This window comes from Melanotaenia boesemani, chromosome 5, assembly GCF_017639745.1.
Source record: "Melanotaenia boesemani isolate fMelBoe1 chromosome 5, fMelBoe1.pri, whole genome shotgun sequence".
NCBI lineage: Eukaryota > Metazoa > Chordata > Actinopteri > Atheriniformes > Melanotaeniidae > Melanotaenia > Melanotaenia boesemani.
Genome location: NC_055686.1, coordinates 1,447,906 through 1,466,181, shown reverse-complemented (window position 1 = coordinate 1,466,181; position 18,276 = coordinate 1,447,906). Strand labels below are relative to the sequence as shown.

General features: G+C 49.5%; 1 protein-coding gene across 2 annotated transcripts; it reads right to left on the bottom strand.

Moving 5' to 3' along the window:
- Positions 1 to 5,068: 5,068 nt before the first annotated feature.
- LOC121640420 (serrate RNA effector molecule homolog) lies at positions 5,069 to 18,222 on the bottom strand. Of its 2 annotated transcripts, XM_041986147.1 has the most exons (22): positions 18,044 to 18,222; positions 16,784 to 16,906; positions 16,143 to 16,253; positions 15,934 to 16,074; positions 15,762 to 15,822; positions 15,299 to 15,596; positions 13,733 to 13,965; positions 13,122 to 13,159; positions 13,046 to 13,085; positions 12,857 to 12,977; positions 12,653 to 12,780; positions 12,260 to 12,321; positions 12,047 to 12,125; positions 11,806 to 11,970; positions 8,460 to 8,630; positions 8,227 to 8,380; positions 6,191 to 6,303; positions 6,020 to 6,100; positions 5,794 to 5,944; positions 5,620 to 5,721; positions 5,436 to 5,547; positions 5,069 to 5,363 (listed from the first exon to the last, which is right to left on the bottom strand). In XM_041986147.1, the coding sequence occupies exons 1-22, from the start codon at positions 18,205 to 18,207 to the stop codon at positions 5,288 to 5,290; spliced, it is 2,724 nt and encodes a 907-aa protein (XP_041842081.1). In that variant the 5' UTR covers positions 18,208 to 18,222; the 3' UTR covers positions 5,069 to 5,287. The 2 variants fall into 2 exon arrangements, with proteins under 2 accessions (XP_041842081.1, XP_041842080.1); XM_041986146.1 differs by having other exon boundaries at positions 13,046 to 13,159.
- Positions 18,223 to 18,276: the final 54 nt, after the last annotated feature.

The following is an 18,276-nucleotide window of genomic DNA, read 5'->3' as shown; positions in this document are numbered from 1 at the left end:
ACGCCAGAGACCACGACAACGTCAGAGACCGAGACAACGCCAGAGACCGAGACAACGCCAGAGACCGAGACAACGTCAGAGACCACGACAACGTCAGAGACCGAGACAACGTGAGAGACCACGACAACGTCAGAGACCACGACAACGTCAGAGACCGAGACAACGTCAGAGACCACGACAACGTCAGAGACCACGACAACGTCAGAGACCGAGACAACGTCAGAGACCACGACAATGTCAGAGACCGAGACAACGTCAGAGACCGAGACAACGTCAGAGACCACGACAACGTCAGAGACCTGCTACTGGTGGTCCTCCCCCTGAAAACCGTGGGTCTGGAGGTCTGAATGAGCTTTGAATGAAGCGTGCGTCCTCTGCAGGGTCATTAATAAAAGACCGAACCATGGTAACCAGAAAGGAAGCCTGTCTCTATCTATCTATGTCTTCCTCCGTCCATCTCTTTAGACCAGCTTTCTCTCTTTAAACACCTCGGCCTGTATGGACGGGGATCAGCTGATCCCAGTTCTACTGGTAGCCAACCAGAGACAGTGGAGGTCGGGTTCCTGAACCTGGGGAGGGTTAATAAGGTGTTAATTTTAATGTTGTTTTTTATTTAATTTCATGTTCAGTGTATAGTCGTGTTTCTTTAAACTGGTGCTGACAGATTTATTATTCCAGACAAAGCAGTGATGTAGGTAGTAGGTATTTATTTTATACCTGAATGAGGTGGAGCAGCGTTCTACCAGGTGGAGCTTTCTTTAGAGTCTGTATCAGAGCTTTGAGATAAGCCTGGCTTTCCCTTCCTCCAGCTTCATGGAAAACCCCCCAGGTGTTTAGACCCTGCTGGACATGTCCACTGGTCTCTGGGACCTGTCATCTGGTTTCTGGGACCTGTCCACTGGTTTCTGGGATGTGTCCACTGGTCTCTGGGACCTGTCCACTGGTTTCTGGGATGTGTCCACTGGTCTCTGGGACCTGTCCACTGGTTTCTGGGACCTGTCCACTGGTTTCTGGGATGTGTCCACTGGTTTCTGGGATGTGTCCACTGGTCTCTGGGACCTGTCATCTGGTTTCTGGGACCTGTCCACTGGTTTCTGGGATGTGTCCACTGGTCTCTGGGACCTGTCATCTGGTTTCTGGGACCTGTCCACTGGTTTCTGGGATGTGTCCACTGGTCTCTGGGACCTGTCATCTGGTTTCTGGGACCTGTCCACTGGTTTCTGGGATGTGTCCACTGGTCTCTGGGACCTGTCCACTGGTTTCTGGGATGTGTCCACTGGTCTCTGGGACCTGTCCACTGGTTTCTGGGACCTGTCCACTGGTTTCTGGGATGTGTCCACTGGTTTCTGGGATGTGTCCACTGGTCTCTGAGACCTGTCATCTGGTTTCTGGGACCTGTCCACTGGTTTCTGGGATGTGTCCACTGGTTTCTGGGACCTGTCCACTGGTCTCTGGGACCTGTCCACTGGTTTCTGGGATGTGTCCACTGGTCTCTGGGACCTGTCCACTGGTTTCTGGGATGTGTCCACTGGTCTCTAGGACCTGTCCACTGGTCTCTGGGACCTGTCCACTGGTTTCTGGGATGTGTCCACTGGTCTCTGGGACCTGTCCACTGGTTTCTGGGATGTGTCCACTGGTCTCTGGGACCTGTCCACTGGTTTCTGGGATGTGTCCACTGGTCTCTGGGACCTGTCCACTGGTTTCTGGGATGTGTCCACTGGTCTCTGGGACCTGTCCACTGGTTTCTGGGATGTGTCCACTGGTCTCTGGGACCTGTCCACTGGTTTCTGGGATGTGTCCACTGGTCTCTGGGACCTGTCATCTGGTTTCTGGGACCTGTCCACTGGTTTCTGGGATGTGTCCACTGGTCTCTGGGACCTGTCCACTGGTTTCTGGGATGTGTCCACTGGTCTCTGGGACCTGTCATCTGGTTTCTGGGACCTGTCCACTGGTTTCTGGGACGTGTCCAGAAGAAAGAGCTACACAATATTTATATTTTTATTCATTCTTTGATCTTGAAGGTTTGGATGTCTCGTTTGGACAGAACTTAGATCCTGATGGAAAGCGTAGCAAATAACAGAAAATATTTCTAGAAGTTTTATTTCATCAGGAGACCACTGAAACATCACAATTTTATAATCCTTTTATTTTCACCAGTTTTAAGTGAATTTATTCCTATTTATTCATTTTTCTGTTTCATTTGTTGCTTTTCAACATTTTCCTCCTTTATTTTTTCCCTTGAACTAATTTCTGTAACTTTCCTTTAAAATTTTATTTTACCCAAAACGTTTTTTTATTTTCATCCAGCATCTTCTGCTTATCGGGGTTCAGGTCACAGGGAAAACCAGACTTCCTCTCCCCAACCAATTCTTCGCGTTCCCAGACCAGCCGAGACATGTAGTCCGTCCAGCGTGTCCTGGGTCTTCCCCGGGGCCTCCTTCCGGTGGGACGTGCCTGGAACACCTCACCAGGGAGGCGTCCTGGAGGCATCCTAACCAGATACCCGAGCCTCCTCATCTGGCTCCTCTGGATGTGGAGGAGAAGCAGCTCTACTCTGAGCTCCTCCCGGATCACCGAGCTTCTCACCCTATCTCTAGAGAGCCCGGTCACCCTGCGGAGGAAACTCATTTCGGCTTCTTCTACTCGGGATCAGTTATAATCATCAAAATGAAAAGAAATAAACATTTGAACCATGTCAGTCTGAGAGGAAGGAGTTTGATTTTTGAATAGATTTACTGAAATAAATCAACTTATTTATGATATTCTAATTTTATGACGAGCACCTGCACACAGAACAATAGAAACCAATAAAATCTGATAAAAATGGAATAAAAAGTAAAAACACACAAATGTCAACTCAACTGTGTTGAAGAGCCAGAGAGAAGAAGTGGGTCCTGAGTAGAGACTTAAACCAGAGGCAGACTGTAGTATACAGCTGTTCCACCGAGAAGATCCACCAACCTGGATCTGAGTCCAGCAGAAGAAGAGGACTCAGAGTCCTGACAGGTGGAGGGAGCTGCTAAAGGCTTTAAAAACAGGTGATAAAACCTGGTACTGAGTCCTAAACCCAACAGGAAGCCAGAGCAGCATAGCAGCAGGGGTCATGTGACCTGGTTCTGAGTCGTTCTGAGACGACTGGTCCAGAAGACAGAGAACGTCTAAGTAGGACGTGATGAGCAGGTGGAGGACTTTATCTTTCCAGGCAGCCTCAGATGGAAGAACAGGTTTTTACCACAGAGCTGACCTGCAGCTGGAAGCTAAACCAGCGGTCACACCCAGACTTTTAGCTGGACCTGGACAGTAAGCGGACCGAGACCTGAAGCTCAGAAAGACCACCATTTCTCCTTCCCGAAGTGGAGAAAGTTTTACTCCATCCAGGCTTTTAGATCACACAACGAAGCAGATCAGAGTCTCCTCGTGGTTTAAGAGGACACCGATCAGCAGAGCGATGGTAATGGTCTGAACATGGACCCCAAAGGCAGCATGTACAAGGAAACGAGGACCCCAAAGGCAGCATGTACGAGGAAACGAGGACCCCAAAGGCATCATGTACAAGGAAACGAGGACCCCAAAGGCAGCATGTACGAGGAAACGAGGACCCCAAAGGCAGCATGTACGAGGAAACGAGGACCCCAAAGGCAGCATGTACGAGGAAACGAGGACCCCAAAGGCAGCATGTACGAGGAAACGAGGACCCCAAAGGCAGCATGTACGAGGAAACGAGGACCCCAAAGGCAGCATGTACGAGGAAACGAGGACCCCAAAGGCAGCATGTACGAGGAAACGAGGACCCCAAAGGCAGCATGTACGAGGAAACGAGGACCCCCAAAGGCATCATGTACGAGGAAACGAGGACCCCCAAAGGCAGCATGTGCGAGGAAACGAGGACCCCAAAGGCAGCATGTGCGAGGAAACGAGGACCCCAAAGGCAGCATGTGCGAGGAAACGAGGACCCCCAAAGGCAGCATGTGCGAGGAAACGAGGACCCCAAAGGCAGCATGTGCGAGGAAACGAGGACCCCCAAAGGCAGCATGTACGAGGAAACGAGGACCCCCAAAGGCAGCATGTGCGAGGAAACGAGGACCCCAAAGGCAGCATGTACGAGGAAACGAGGACCCCAAAGGCAGCATGTACGAGGAAACGAGGACCCCAAAGGCATCATGTACGAGGAAACGAGGACCCCAAAGGCAGCATGTACGAGGAAACGAGGACCCCAAAGGCAGCATGTACGAGGAAACGAGGACCCCAAAGGCATCATGTACGAGGAAACGAGGACCCCAAAGGCAGCATGTGCGAGGAAACGAGGACCCCAAAGGCAGCATGTACGAAGAAACGAGGACCCCAAAGGCAGCATGTACGAGGAAACGAGGACCCCAAAGGCATCATGTACAAGGAAACGAGTAGGGGACCAATATGGACCCTTGTGGGTCCCCATAACTGAGAGGGGCTGCAGCTGAGGAAAACCCCTCAAGGTGAACACAGAAAGACCGGAACCAGTGCAGGACAGTGATACCCACCCCAGCGGGTCAGGAGGATTGGTGGTCCACCATGTCAAAGGTCTAAGAGAACCAGGACAGCAGGACCTCCAGAGCCAGTAGTTAAAATAAGGTCATTAAAAACTCATTTCTGTGGACGGGCCTGAAACCAGACTGATTTTTTATAAAACTTTATTTAAACCAGTGTGTTTGTATGAGCACGATTTTCTCCAACACCTCCTTTAGAAAGGGACGGATCCACCTCCTGCTTACAGCTGGTCTGCAGACATCCTGCCACCGTCATCCACAGGGAGGAGGAGCTGGTCGGCTTCTTCTTCTGTGGTGGCTGTCTAGCAGCTGGACAGATGGACACCTTGTCCAGCACCACTTCTGCCACGGTATCCCGTCCTCACCTTCTGAAGAGGACGGATTCTCTGGTCTGGGGCTCGATAGAAATCAGTGGACTCGCTTCGCCATGGAGACCGTCCTTTCTGCTTCCTGCTGAGAACCCAGCTTGTTGAGGAGGCGGGACAGGTTCAGGACTACCGTCTGCGGCCATGAACTCAGGTGTGTGAACAGAAGAGACGTCACGGTCGTCTTTATCCGTCTTTATTGGAAAATGTCATCAATCACTCCATCATGGTCTGTACTGGACGTTGGTCTGCTAACACGCACTCATTCAGTTTCTACCAGACAGAAGGACAAACGGAGGGAGGAGGGACACGGGAGGGACATGGGAGGGACACGGGAGGGAGGGGGACACGTGTTGAATAAAAAAAGTTTAAAAAAAGAAAAAAAAAAAAAGGTGTTTTCTAGAAGAAGTCGAGGTCGTCCGGAGCGTCCAGGTCTCTGTACTCGATGATGGAGCGAGGGTCTCCCCGCATCCCCCTGCAAACACAAACATGGCGTTAGAGCTCGAAACGTCTTCCCGTCAGGAGCGTCACCTGAGCGTTGCTCCACCTGCTGCTTCTCTGTTTCCCTGGAAACCCGCCTCCTCCAGCGTGCCCTCTGAAGTTGTCATAGTTACCACGTCCCGCCCCAAACTGGCCAGGAGGGAGCTGATGCCCGACACCTGAAACACGAGCAGAGTGAACTGTAAGAGTCTGCTTCCCACCCTCCATCAGCCAAGGTGAGCCGGGGTTACCTGGGAAACTGGGCATGGGAGGTCTGACTCCAGGTGGATATCCCAGAAGGCTTTGCTGCTGCGGTCCCTGACCAGGGAATCCCGGAATACCGGGAGGAGTCGCTGGAAGACAGACACAGAGATGTTAGTATGTGAGAGTCTCCAGGCTTTCAGCGTTGATGGAGCTTCATCTACCTGGTGCTGGCGGTGGGAGGGGCTTGTTTTCCGGTAGGGCGGGTCTTTTGGCGTCCACCAGGAAGTTGTTGAAAAATTCCACTTCCTGTCTGACGGCGGTGACCTTCTCCGCATGTTTGTTAAGGATGTGTTTACGTACGAACTCCGGAGCCTGGATCACCAAGAAAACCATCGTCATAGTGTGTTACCATGGTAACCAGCCAGGTCACATGGAGGCTGGACTCACCTTGAACTTCTTCCCGCTCAGAGGACAGAGCCACTTGTCTTTGCTGAGCTCCTGAGTGTTGGACAACAGGAACTTCTCCACCTGGACACACGAGGACAGACGCATCAAGCACACACACCCGCACACACACACACACACGCAAACACATGCACACACACACAGGTAGGGTACCTCTTGTTCCGGGTCTTTCTTCCCGAGTCGAGCAGCTTCTTCATCACTCAGAGTCTCTGAAGGTGAGATGAGCGGAGCCAGACGCTCCTCACACATCCTCTGGTGTTCACTCACTGTCCAATCAGAGCACAGCATCAGTCACGCGTCCAATCAGAGCACGGCATCAGTCACGCGTCCAATCAGAGCACGGCATCAGTCACGCGTCCAATCAGAGCACGGCATCAGTCACGCGTCCAATCATAGCACGGCATCAGTCACGCGTCCAATCATAGCACGGCATCAGTCACGCGTCCAATCATAGCACGGCATCAGTCACGCGTCCAATCATAGCACGGCATCAGTCACGCGTCCAATCATAGCACGGCATCAGTCACGCGTCCAATCATAGCACGGCATCAGTCACGCGTCCAATCATAGCACGGCAACAGTCACGCGTCCAAGCAGAGCACGGCAATCAGTCACGCGTCCAATCATAGCACGGCATCAGTCACGCGTCCAATCATAGCACGGCATCAGTCACGCGTCCATCATAGCACGGCATCAGTCACGCGTCCAATCAGAGCACGGCATCAGTCACGCGTCCAATCATAGCACGGCATCAGTCACGCGTCCAATCAGAGCACGGCATCAGTCACGCGTCCAATCATAGCACGGCATCAGTCACGCGTCCAATCATAGCACGGCATCAGTCACGCGTCCAATCATAGCACGGCATCAGTCACGCGTCCAATCAGAGCACGGCATCAGTCACGCGTCCAATCATAGCACGGCATCAGTCACGCGTCCAATCATAGCACGGCATCAGTCACGCGTCCAATCATAGCACGGCATCAGTCACGCGTCCAATCATAGCACGGCATCAGTCACGCGTCCAATCATAGCACGGCATCAGTCACGCGTCCAATCATAGCACGGCATCAGTCACATGTCCAATCAGAGCACGGCATCAGTCACGCGTCCAATCATAGCACGGCATCAGTCACGCGTCCAATCATAGCACGGCATCAGTCACGCGTCCAATCAGAGCACGGCATCAGTCACGCGTCCAATCATAGCACGGCATCAGTCACGCGTCCAATCAGAGCACAGCATCAGTCACATGTCCAATCAGAGCACAGCATCAGTCACATGTCCAATCATAGCACGGCATCAGTCACATGTCCAATCAGAGCACGGCATCAGTCACATGTCCAATCATAGCACGGCATCAGTCACATGTCCAATCATAGCACGGCATCAGTCACATGTCCAATCAGAGCACAGCATCAGTCACATGTCCAATCAGAGCACAGCATCAGTCACACGTCCAATCAGAGCACAGCATCAGTCACATGTCCAATCAGAGCACAGCATCAGTCACGCGTCCAATCAGAGCACGGCATCAGTCACATGTCCAATCATAGCACGGCATCAGTCACATGTCCAATCAGAGCACAGCATCAGTCACATGTCCAATCAGAGCACAGCATCAGTCACACGTCCAATCAGAGCACAGCATCAGTCACACGTCCAATCAGAGCACAGCATCAGTCACATGTCCAATCAGAGCACAGCATCAGTCACGCGTCCAATCAGAGCACAGCATCAGTCACATGTCCAATCATAGCACGGCATCAGTCACATGTCCAATCATAGCACGGCATCAGTCACATGTCCAATCAGAGCACAGCATCAGTCACATGTCCAATCAGAGCACAGCATCGGTCACAAGTCCAATCAGAGCACGGCATCAGCCACACGTCCAATCAGAGCACGGCATCGGTCACATGTCCAATCAGAGCTCAGAGACACAGTAGGTCGGTTCTGGATGTCTGCATCCTCATCATCCTCTACATGTGTCCTCAACATAGTCTCAAATATAAATGTGTCCTAGATGTCGTCTGAATGAGTTCATGGGGACATACAGAGTCCAGATTATCATCAGGACGAGGACAGAAGTGAGTCCACTGCTATCTAATCACGAGGTCTGGTGCTAGACCAGGGTCTGACTGAGTCTGACTGTCAGTTACCAGATCCTGTCTGCAGCGTGAGCTCACCTTCGGTCGGAGTGATCTTGGCCACGGGGAGGGGGCCTCGTACGTGGATCAGCCCACAGCGATGAGGCATCTCGTCCTCTGACGGATACTCACAGAAGTTGTAGTAATCAACAGAATGAACCAGACGCAGGTAAAGCAGCAGCCGATCCAGCACCTGAACGCAGCACCAACATGACATGAACACTGACGTCAGAGCCACTACACTAGAAAAGAATCCAACAGGCTCCGCCTACCTTCAACAGCTTCTCATCCGTTTCCACGGGAACCTCAGAAGAGGTGGGATTTTTTCCATCACCAGCCTCTTCACTGGTTCCCCCAGACGCACCGACCAGCTCCTCCTCCTCAGCGCTCACCTCCTCTATCAGGTAATCTGTGATGTTTTTCAGGATGGGGTTGGTCTCCATCTACACACAGTGACATCATTACTGAGGCATTCTGGGTAACCTGACTGGTTGAACTGCATTTAGAAGAACTGGAGTTTACATCGGTTTGTCTCTGTGATGGGAAACGGTGACCACAGTCTCCAGACCAGTGCTGTATTTGTCAAGCATGACGAATTTATTTCGCTGATGAACCTTTTTTTCACGACGATAACAAGACGGTGACGAACTAAAAACGTCTCTCTGATGACAAAAACACGACGAGACGTTTGTGAGATTTTGTTGACGAGAGGAAAATGTTCAAGGGCTGATTGTCCGACAACAAGCAGATCATTCGTTCATAGATGAATCATGGCGGCAGCGCCGACGAAGGGGTTTGGTGGAAGCGGTGAAAAGATATGGACATATTTTAACTATAATCATAATTTCACTGGCAGACCAGGTCACGTTGAGCGTGTGTTCCTCATCCATTGCTCATGTTTTGGGCATGTTCAGGGTGGAGTTTTACACTTCAGAAAATTCACAGAAATAAGGGTTTGACTAAAACTAGACTAAAACCTTTTCAAGTTTTTGTAGACTAAATCTGGACTAAAACTATCAAACTTAGAAACTAATAAATCGTGACTAAAATTAATAAACATTTCCATCCTGACGACTAAAACTAAGAGTCAAACTGAGATGCTGCCGAAAACAACACTGCTATAGACCACCAAAACCCCCTCGTTTGATCCAGGAAACGTCCAGGTGTTTACCAACCATACTTTTTAAAACTTTTTTATTTTGCCTTTTAAACAGTAAAGATTTAAAGCACAGTCCACTCAGAGGACAAAGGACCCAACCTGGACCTGGTCCTAACCTATGGTCTGTCCACCGGTGTGTCCTCTGTTGTTGACCTGGCTGTTATCAGACCACTACTGTGTATTTAACCAGGAGGCCCCGGTGAGAACTGTGAGGAAACCATATATCACTGCTGAAATTAAATTAGTTTCTGGATAAAAACAATATCTTGGAAAAATAATCTGGTTTTAGGAAGAACTACAGTATCAAGACACCCTTTCAAAGACGGTTAATGACCTCAGGTGTAACTTTGACCCACGGAAGCTTTCAGTTGTGGTTCTACTGGATCTAAGTGCTGCGTTTGATACAATCAGATTTTACTAGACAGAATTTTGGTGGGATCTCTCAGGTACTGTTCTTCCGACAGTTTTATGTACATATGGATACATGCTCCTCAAAGACCCATAAAATCCAATGTGGGGTTCCCCAAAGACCAGTTCTAGGCCCACTTCTTTTTAATTTGTACACGTCGTCTCTTGGGGATGTCATCAGGAGACACAGCATTGATTTCCACAGCTATGCTGATGATACGCATCTTTACATCGCTGTCTCCTTTAAAGCTGTATTTCAGATGTAAAATCATAGAACTTCTTACACCTTACTCAGGACAAAACTGAAGTTTTAATTCTTGGTCCTGAAGACAAGAAAAAGACCATTTCAACCAAACTGCAGAATTTTAAACGCTCTCACATTAAAAAAAGGTGACAAAAACAGGCTTTTATCATCTTAACAGTCCGGCCTTTCCTCTCTCTTGCCAGAACACCGATGCTGGTGCTGTTATTTCTAGTACAATAGATTATTGCAATGCCTTGTTCTCTGGTCTTCCTAAAAACAGTATTTCTAGTTTACAGCTACTCCAGAACTCTGCTGCACAGGTTCTGACGAGAACCAGAGGATGGGGGCACATCACACAGATTTTAAAATCGCTCCATTGGCTCCCCCTACGTTTATTTTTAAGGTTCCTTTAGTGGTTTATACATGTCTTATTGGTTTTGGGCCTTTTTTTATTGGACCTGCTTTTAAACCCTCACGGACCCTGAGGTCCTCTGGTACTGGCCTGTTAATTGTTCCTAAAGTGAGAACTAAAACTTACGACGAGGCCTCGTTCCATCACTATGGTCCTCGGCTATGGAAAAACCTGCCTGAGGTCCTCATAGCTGCAGAGACTATTGAGGTTTTTAAAAAGACTTATCTTTTCAGCTTAGCTTATGACAAATTTTTATTTCATTTATTCACTTTTAAATTAGTCTATCTTTACCGTTTCCTTATTTATTATACTTTGCATCTATTTGCTTCTTTATTGTAATTCCGGTTTTATAGGTTAACTTAGCATCTAGTCTTATTTGTATCTGGTCTTATTTGTATCTGGTCTTATTTGTATCTGGTCTTATTTGTATCTAGCCTTATTTGTATCTGGTCTTATTTGTATCTAGCCTTATTTGTATCTGGTCTTATTTGTATCTAGCCTTATTTGTATCTGGTCTTATTTGAGCTTGTTTTATTTATTTTTTCCTCATGGGGCTTCTCTGCATTGGAAGCGATGCCTGCTCTGGCCACGTGGTCGCTGCCGTGGACATTGTATTTGTTGGGGTAGTTGGGGCCCTGCACCGCAGCCTTATGGTTGTGGTGTGGACCCGTCTGCCCTGATCTGGGTCATTTCCATGGTGATGACCTTTGTGATAACGGGTGGGCTCTTTGTGTGGGTGGACCCCAAGGATTTCGTTTCCTCACCTGTTTATACTGTCAGAGACAATTTATTTTAAAATGAAAGGGTGGGACTCCATGTCCCTTTAGCTTGAGTAAGAGAATATAATTGCTTGTTTTGTTTGTTTTGTGATAAATTTGTGATTCAGATGTGCTTGTGCTTTTTTATTTAAACAGTTTTTATCATGTAAAGCACTTTGTGCTGCTCTTTTGAATGAAAAATGCTTAATAAAGTTTGAGTTGAGATGTGTAAAATAAAAAGGACAACGGGTCCAGTGCTTACCTCTGAGGAACTCCAAACCTCATTTTTAGTGGTTTTTATATTTTTATATATTTCTACTGTCATCTTATTATTGATTTCTTTTTATTTTACACAGCTTTTAGTGCTGTAACGAAAGAATGTCCCAGTTTGGGAAAAAATTATCTTGTGGTCTTGTTTCCACCAATGGATCCAGATCGGTACAGAATGGGACGGTTCTTGTCTTTCCACAGGCAGGAACTAGGAAAGGCTCTAGAATATCTGAACGGTCAAACTTCTGGGCCCCTTTCATTGGCGCTCCAATCTTACGATCCGATCCGAAAGGGTGGAGAGTGACAAACTGCCATCCACTGATTGGTGGAAAGAATCATCACTTTCTGAGTGACTCAGCGATCTCACCTGTCCGGTCCACAGCTCCCCCCTCTGGTCCAGACTGTGGATGAGTCTTGCAGACAGACGGATGTCGTTCCGGACCACGGGTTTGTGGTGCGTCAGGCCGTTAACGCTGCGAACGCGGCGACACAGATCTCTGTTGACCACCGGCGACAGTTCGCAGTCTCTGAGCTGAGAGGACACGTAGCGTTAGCCTGTTGGTCGGTGTGTACGATGTTTTCTGACCGGTTAGCTGGTGTGTCTTTACCCTGATGTTCTGAAGGTTCCAGCACGTCTCCTTGATGTTCACACTGCGGTCGAACGTCACCCAGCACCGCCTGAAGAACCTGAAACACATCAGCTGATTTGAGTCGACAAACCAGACCTTCGGCGGTTCTTCAGAAAAATGAAGATTAAAAACCCGTCGTGGCCTGAAGGAAACCACACAGTAAAGAGACAAGTTTTAATAATGACACGGTACCTTCTTTCTGGCTGAGGGTCCGACAGCGCCACCCGCAGGAATCCCGGGTACCTGCGACACAACTGCACAGACATGGACCAGGTGAGTCTCGGTGTGACCGGTGGACGTCACCAGGACGACCAGTGACGCAACACTGCACTAATTCTCCACATCCAGCTCAGCTTGTCTCTATGTGGACATGGCCTTAATTTTAACCATCCCACAGAGTGTACAGTCAAGGCCCAGTGGACCCCTGTGCTCTTTGGGGACAGCAGACCCAGATACTACACAGACCAGACCCAGCGTGGGTGAATTCAGCTGGACCTTTGGTGGTAGCTGGGAACCCTACCTTCATGTTAGGTTTTACAGATCAGACCTGAATGTCTTCAGTGTGTGTGGAGTGTGTGTGCTCACAGCGGTGATCTCCTCCTTGGACACCTCAGGTGGGATGCTCCTGATGAACAGCGAGGTGGTGAGATGGAGGGGGCGGGGTTTGGGCGGAGCCTCCTTCTCTCTCTCCTTCCCTCGTTCTTTCCGACGCTCTAACACACAAACACAAACGTTTCTGTCTCCGTCCATACCAGGACCACTTTCATTCCCATGGTATTCCATCCTCACCATCCTCCTCCTCTTTCTCCTCATCTTCCTCCTTCTCTCCGTCTGAGTGGGAGGAGTCCGAGTCGCTTCCCTCGCTTCCTTCCCCGCTGTCAGCTGACAAGCTGCGCTTCCTCTTCCTTCCCTGACAGGAAAAGGCGGCATGAACACCCAATCCACCTTCTCCATCAACACCAACCACAAGCTACTCACTTTCTTGGTGGGCTTCTCTTCCTCCTCCTCTTCCTCCTCCTTCTGCCTCTCCTCTTCCTCCTCCTCTTCCTCATTCCTCTCCTTCTTTCCGTTGCGCCTGGCAGCATCTAAGTCCTGAAAGAGAAGGAAAGGTAATGACATCAGCAGGAGAACGAGTTGCAGGTTTCTGGGCTCAGACGCCGTGAAAAGCTCGTCATGACAGCGGTCAGGGCCAGAACCAGAACCAGGAACATGTGGGTCTAAAAAACCGCATTTATTTAAATAAACCTTCATACAGGACAAGGACACTGTCTGTGTCGTTCTTCATCGTCTGGACATCTACATGGTGTACACCTGTGGATCAGAGCCAATCAGAGGAGAGGACCCGCCTTTCTCTGACTTTTATTACACCGTCATTCCTCCCTGATCTCGGGTAAGGAGGGAATGAAGAGAGACAGATTAACATCCTACATCCAGACCAGAGCCATCTTAGAACCAGAGTCACCCGACGCCCCATCTTACAACATGAGACATGACCCTCCAACAGCACACGGGTTTCACATGTTACCTCCATGAAATGTTTCCATGTGCCAAACCACACCGTTTACACGTGAAACAGGCGTTTTTCTTTTAGCGCTGGTAGAAGCCGTTCCTGGAGGTAAAACCTTCCGTGTCAAATGAAGATAAATCAGTGTGATGGGCTCAGACCTTCTCAGAGTCTTTAGTCTCTCCTGGTTCTCTGGCACCATCGGTTTCCTCCGTCTGACTCTGGGCTGGCCCTGATCCGGGCTGACCACCCAGGTTTCCAGCGCTGGGACCAGCCTGACTCTTCTCAGCGCTGCTGCTGCTGCTGCTAGCTTCTCCACCAACCACCGCCGGAGCAGCTGGAACCTCCAGGACCTGCAGGTCGAAGTCCGTCCCTCCCTCCATCTTTATCACAGCTGCCCAGACACAAAGGCGTTAGGACTCCATTACCCATAAACCCCTCTGTTTAGCACCCCAACCCATAAACTCCCCTGTTTACCCAGACACCCCTCTGTTTACCCAGAAACCCCTCTGTTTAGCCCCCCAACCCATAAACCCCTCTGTTTACCCATTTACCCCTCTGTTTACCCAGAAACCCCTCTGTTTACCCAGAAACCCCTCTGTTTACCCAGAAACCCCTCTGTTTACCCATAACATAACCCCCTCCCCCCAGTTTACCCATAAACCCATCTGTTTAGCCCCCCAACCCATAAACCCCTCTGTTTACCCAGAAACCCCTCTGTTTAGCCCCCCAACCCATAAACCCCTCTGTTTACCCTGACACCCCTCTGTTTACCCTGACACCCCTCTGTTTACCCAGAAACCCCTCTGTTTAGCCCCCCAACCCATAAACCCCTCTGTTTACCCATAACATAACCCCCCCCCCCCCCCCCAGTTTACCCATAAACCCATCTGTTTAGCCCCCCAACCCATAAACCCCTCTGTTTACCCAGAAACCCCTCTGTTTACCCAGAAACCCCTCTGTTTACCCAGAAACCCCTCTGTTTAGCCCCCCAACCCATAAACCCCTCTGTTTAGCCCCCCAACCCATTTACCCCTCTGTTTACCCAGACACCCCTCTGTTTACCCAGAAACCCCTCTGTTTACCCAGAAACCCCTCTGTTTACCCAGAAACCCCTAGGTTTACCCAGAAACCCCTCTGTTTAGCCCCCCCAACCCATTTACCCCTCTGTTTACCCAGACACCCCTCTGTTTACCCAGAAACCCCTCTGTTTACCCAGACACCCCTCTGTTTACCCAGAAACCCCTCTGTTTACCCAGAAACCCCTCTGTTTAGCCCCCCAACCCATAAACCCCTCTGTTTACCCATAAACCCCTCTGTTTAGCCCCCCAACCCATTTACCCCTCTGTTTACCCAGACACCCCTCTGTTTACCCAGAAACCCCTCTGTTTACCCATAAACCCCTCTGTTTAGCCCCCCAACCCATTTACCCCTCTGTTTACCCAGACACCCCTCTGTTTACCCAGACACCCCTCTGTTTACCCAGAAACCCCTCTGTTTACCCAGACACCCCTCTGTTTACCCAGAAACCCCTCTGTTTACCCAGAAACCCCTCTGTTTAGCCCCCCAACCCATTTACCCCTCTGTTTACCCAGACACCCCTCTGTTTACCCAGAAACCCCTCTGTTTACCCAGACACCCCTCTGTTTACCCAGACACCCCTCTGTTTACCCAGAAACACCTCTGTTTACCCAGAAACCCCTCTGCCTCCCTCTCTGGCTGCTTACCTGCGTCCAGCAGCTTGATGATGGCGGGGGCGTGGTCCATGTCCAGCGACATGCTGTCCAGCCAGCTGTTGTCCATCAGGAAGAGGAAGACACCCAGCCGAGTCTTGAGGGCCGTCAGAGACTCCGCCCTCCTCGCCGTGATGTCATCGGGGTGGTACTTGGAGCGGAACCACTCCTGGTCTTTGTGCTGGAGGAAGAAGTCCTGCAGCTGCTGCCGTCTGAAGTCCAGTTTGTACTGGTTGTAGCGTTTCACCGCCTCCGTCTCATCCACGCTGTCCTCCATGTTCAGGAGGAACTCCTGCACCACGAACACACGGCATGATGTCAGACGTTAAATCTGTTTTACAGGGAGCAGAAATCTGTTGCCGTGACAACAATCTGCATCTCCCCTGATGGACAGCAGGGGCGACGCCTTCCACACATTTAGGGTTAACTGGTGTCACGGTGGAAATGTTCCCCTCACCTTAAAGCTCCTCATGGTGGGAGGCCCAGGAGGAGGCAGGTCTGGATCCATCATCCCCAACCTGACAGACGTTAACAGGTAACAGCAGTCAGAGACCAGTATGAGGATCATTCTGGGAGTAAAGGTGCTACTGGGAAACCTAAAAACCAGCTGTTCAGGTGGGGGGGCTCACCTGCTCTGTAGAGGATGGCCGCCGTGGTGCGGGTGAAGGTGGGGGAAGTCGGGATGCCAGCCCTGAGGCCCCGCCCCCGGGAATGGGGCCCCTCCTCCATATGGCAGGTCGTAGCGGTACGGCTCCCCCCGATGGTCATCCCTGGAAAATAAACCACAATGAAGCCAAATCTTTGTGTCTGGGGGGCATCTGTGACTTAAAGTCCTCACCAGTCTCTTCTCATGCGTTTGTGCTGAGGACTGATGTGTCGGGGGGGAGAAAACCTCTCTCTGCGACCTCGATCGTAGTCCCGCCTCCTCTCCCTGCCGCGGTCCCACTCTCTGAACACAGGAAAACACACAAAAAGAGAAGCCATGCTTACTTATTTCACAGTAATCCCAATACTAAACATCACCATTAACTCGTCGTAAAGATCCCAAATATCACCACATATGGGTGATGATCAGGTCAGGGATCAGGTGAAGGTCAGGGATCAGCTGGAGGTCAGGGATCAGCTGGAGGTCAGGGATCAGCTGGAGGTCAGGGATCAGGTGGAGGTAGGGGATCAGGTGGAGGTCAGGGATCAGCTGGAGGTCAGGGATCAGGTGGAGGTCAGGGATCAGCTGGAGGTCAGGGATCAGCTGGAGGTCAGGGATCAGGTGGAGGTAGGGGATCAGGTGAAGGTCAGGGATCAGGTGAAGGTCAGGGATCAGCTGGAGGTCAGGGATCAGCTGGCGGTAAGGGATCAGCTGGAGGTAATGGTGTGTTTGCTGTACTGTACGACAGCAGTGTATGGTCCCAGTTTCAGCGAGTGGTGTTTTCTGCAGTAAATAGATGAACCCGGTCTAACTCAGGAAGCTGAGGTCTGTACCTCTCCGGCCAGTCATCCCTCCTCCGCTCCTCCCGCTCCCGGGATCGCTCCATGTCGCTCCTCTCCCTCCTGAACTTGTCTCTCCTCCTCCGGTCGAACTCGTCGTCGCTGTCTCCCATCAGGCTGGAAAGACACCAGACATCAGTTTTTACGGTCCGACTAATCCTCTCAGACCAGACTCTGCACAGCAGTCGTAAATTAACGGTTCCATAAATCACGACAAGACGTTACACAAAAAATTCAATTTCTCTAACAGAAAAATCAAAAGAATTAAAATCCTGATGAATGACGGTAAAACAGAAATAGATAACTGACTAAATAATCCTAGAAAGTTTACATAAAACAACTTAAACATTTCAATACTACAGAAAGCTGAAGATTTACTGAATTATCCACCAACTATAATCCAGATTATATTCTAGAGTGAAAAGCTGGATCAGATTATTAACACCACACAGAGAATCCATCCAGCTTTATTATTCTTTAAACTGAATTCAGGGGTTGTGTGAAATTAAAGAGAAAAATATGAACTCAGAGGAACACGTTTAGAAAGATGGACCTGAGTCAATATAAAATAAGTCATTTATTAACTCGAGGAACAACTGAGACGGTTTCCTGTTAATATATAAAAAAAATCTGGCAGATAAAACCTAAAAATGTGGTTTGATTCTAAATGATGAGATGTTAACATGGAAAACAGCATTTATAAGCAGCTTTTTACCCAGTCATCGCCAGTTTTTGCTTATTGGATGTTTTCTTTTGCTGCTGTGAAGGAAACCAGCAAACATCAAACTGTAATTTCACTCTAAACTAGCTGGAAATATTAACCAATATTAATCGTATTACATTAAAGTTTATATCTCCTTTATACAAATAATAAATAATACTAATTTCTTTAGCTCTGATTTAGTAAAGTTTCTGACCCTGATGTTATTTAAGTGTTTAACCCGGTTGTTGTTGTCAGATATTAGCCGTTTAAATTCCCTGTTAGCTTCTCCTCACACAGAGTTACTTCTTCATTTCATCACTTTAACATTTGTGTTCTAAACATCCTCAAACTGAAAGCAGACACGGACCAAAGTTAGCCGCTGCTGTTAGCGGGTAGCATCACACAAGCTAACGGAGGCTAGCAGCGGCTAATTAGCATCGTGGCTAGCGTCAAACAGCTCGTTCAGGCGCAGCTCGCGACATCCCGCGTGCCGGCTTTCTCTCATTCTGTGCAACCCAGACATTAACAGACACTTTTCTGCCTGTTTTTACCTGAAAATGCGCCGCTTAGACACTGAAAGAAGCCCGTCGGCTAACACAGATGTCCCGCCGCCAGTCGGGATCACGATGAACCAACGAGACTTCCGGTTTTCTCCACTTCCGCTTGATACTCCTGTCCGTCCAGAAAGGCGCCCCCCGGTGGTCAGGCAGGACATTACAACTGTAGTATTTCTTTCTTTCTTTATGTTATGTTTTGACTGTTCCTCTTCTTTTATACTTGCATT

Excerpts from the sequence above, each read along its gene's own strand:
- LOC121640420 (XM_041986146.1), bottom strand. The coding sequence starts at position 18,207 with ATGTCCTGCCTGACCACCGGGGGGCGCCTTTCTGGACGGACAGGAGTA. Across the intron at positions 8,631-11,805 it reads GGGAGCTGTGGACCGGACAG|ATGGAGACCAACCCCATCCT; the intron begins GTGAGATCGCTG and ends CACTGTGTGTAG. Across the intron at positions 8,381-8,459 it reads CGGATGAGAAGCTGTTGAAG|GTGCTGGATCGGCTGCTGCT; the intron begins GTAGGCGGAGCC and ends TGCTGCGTTCAG.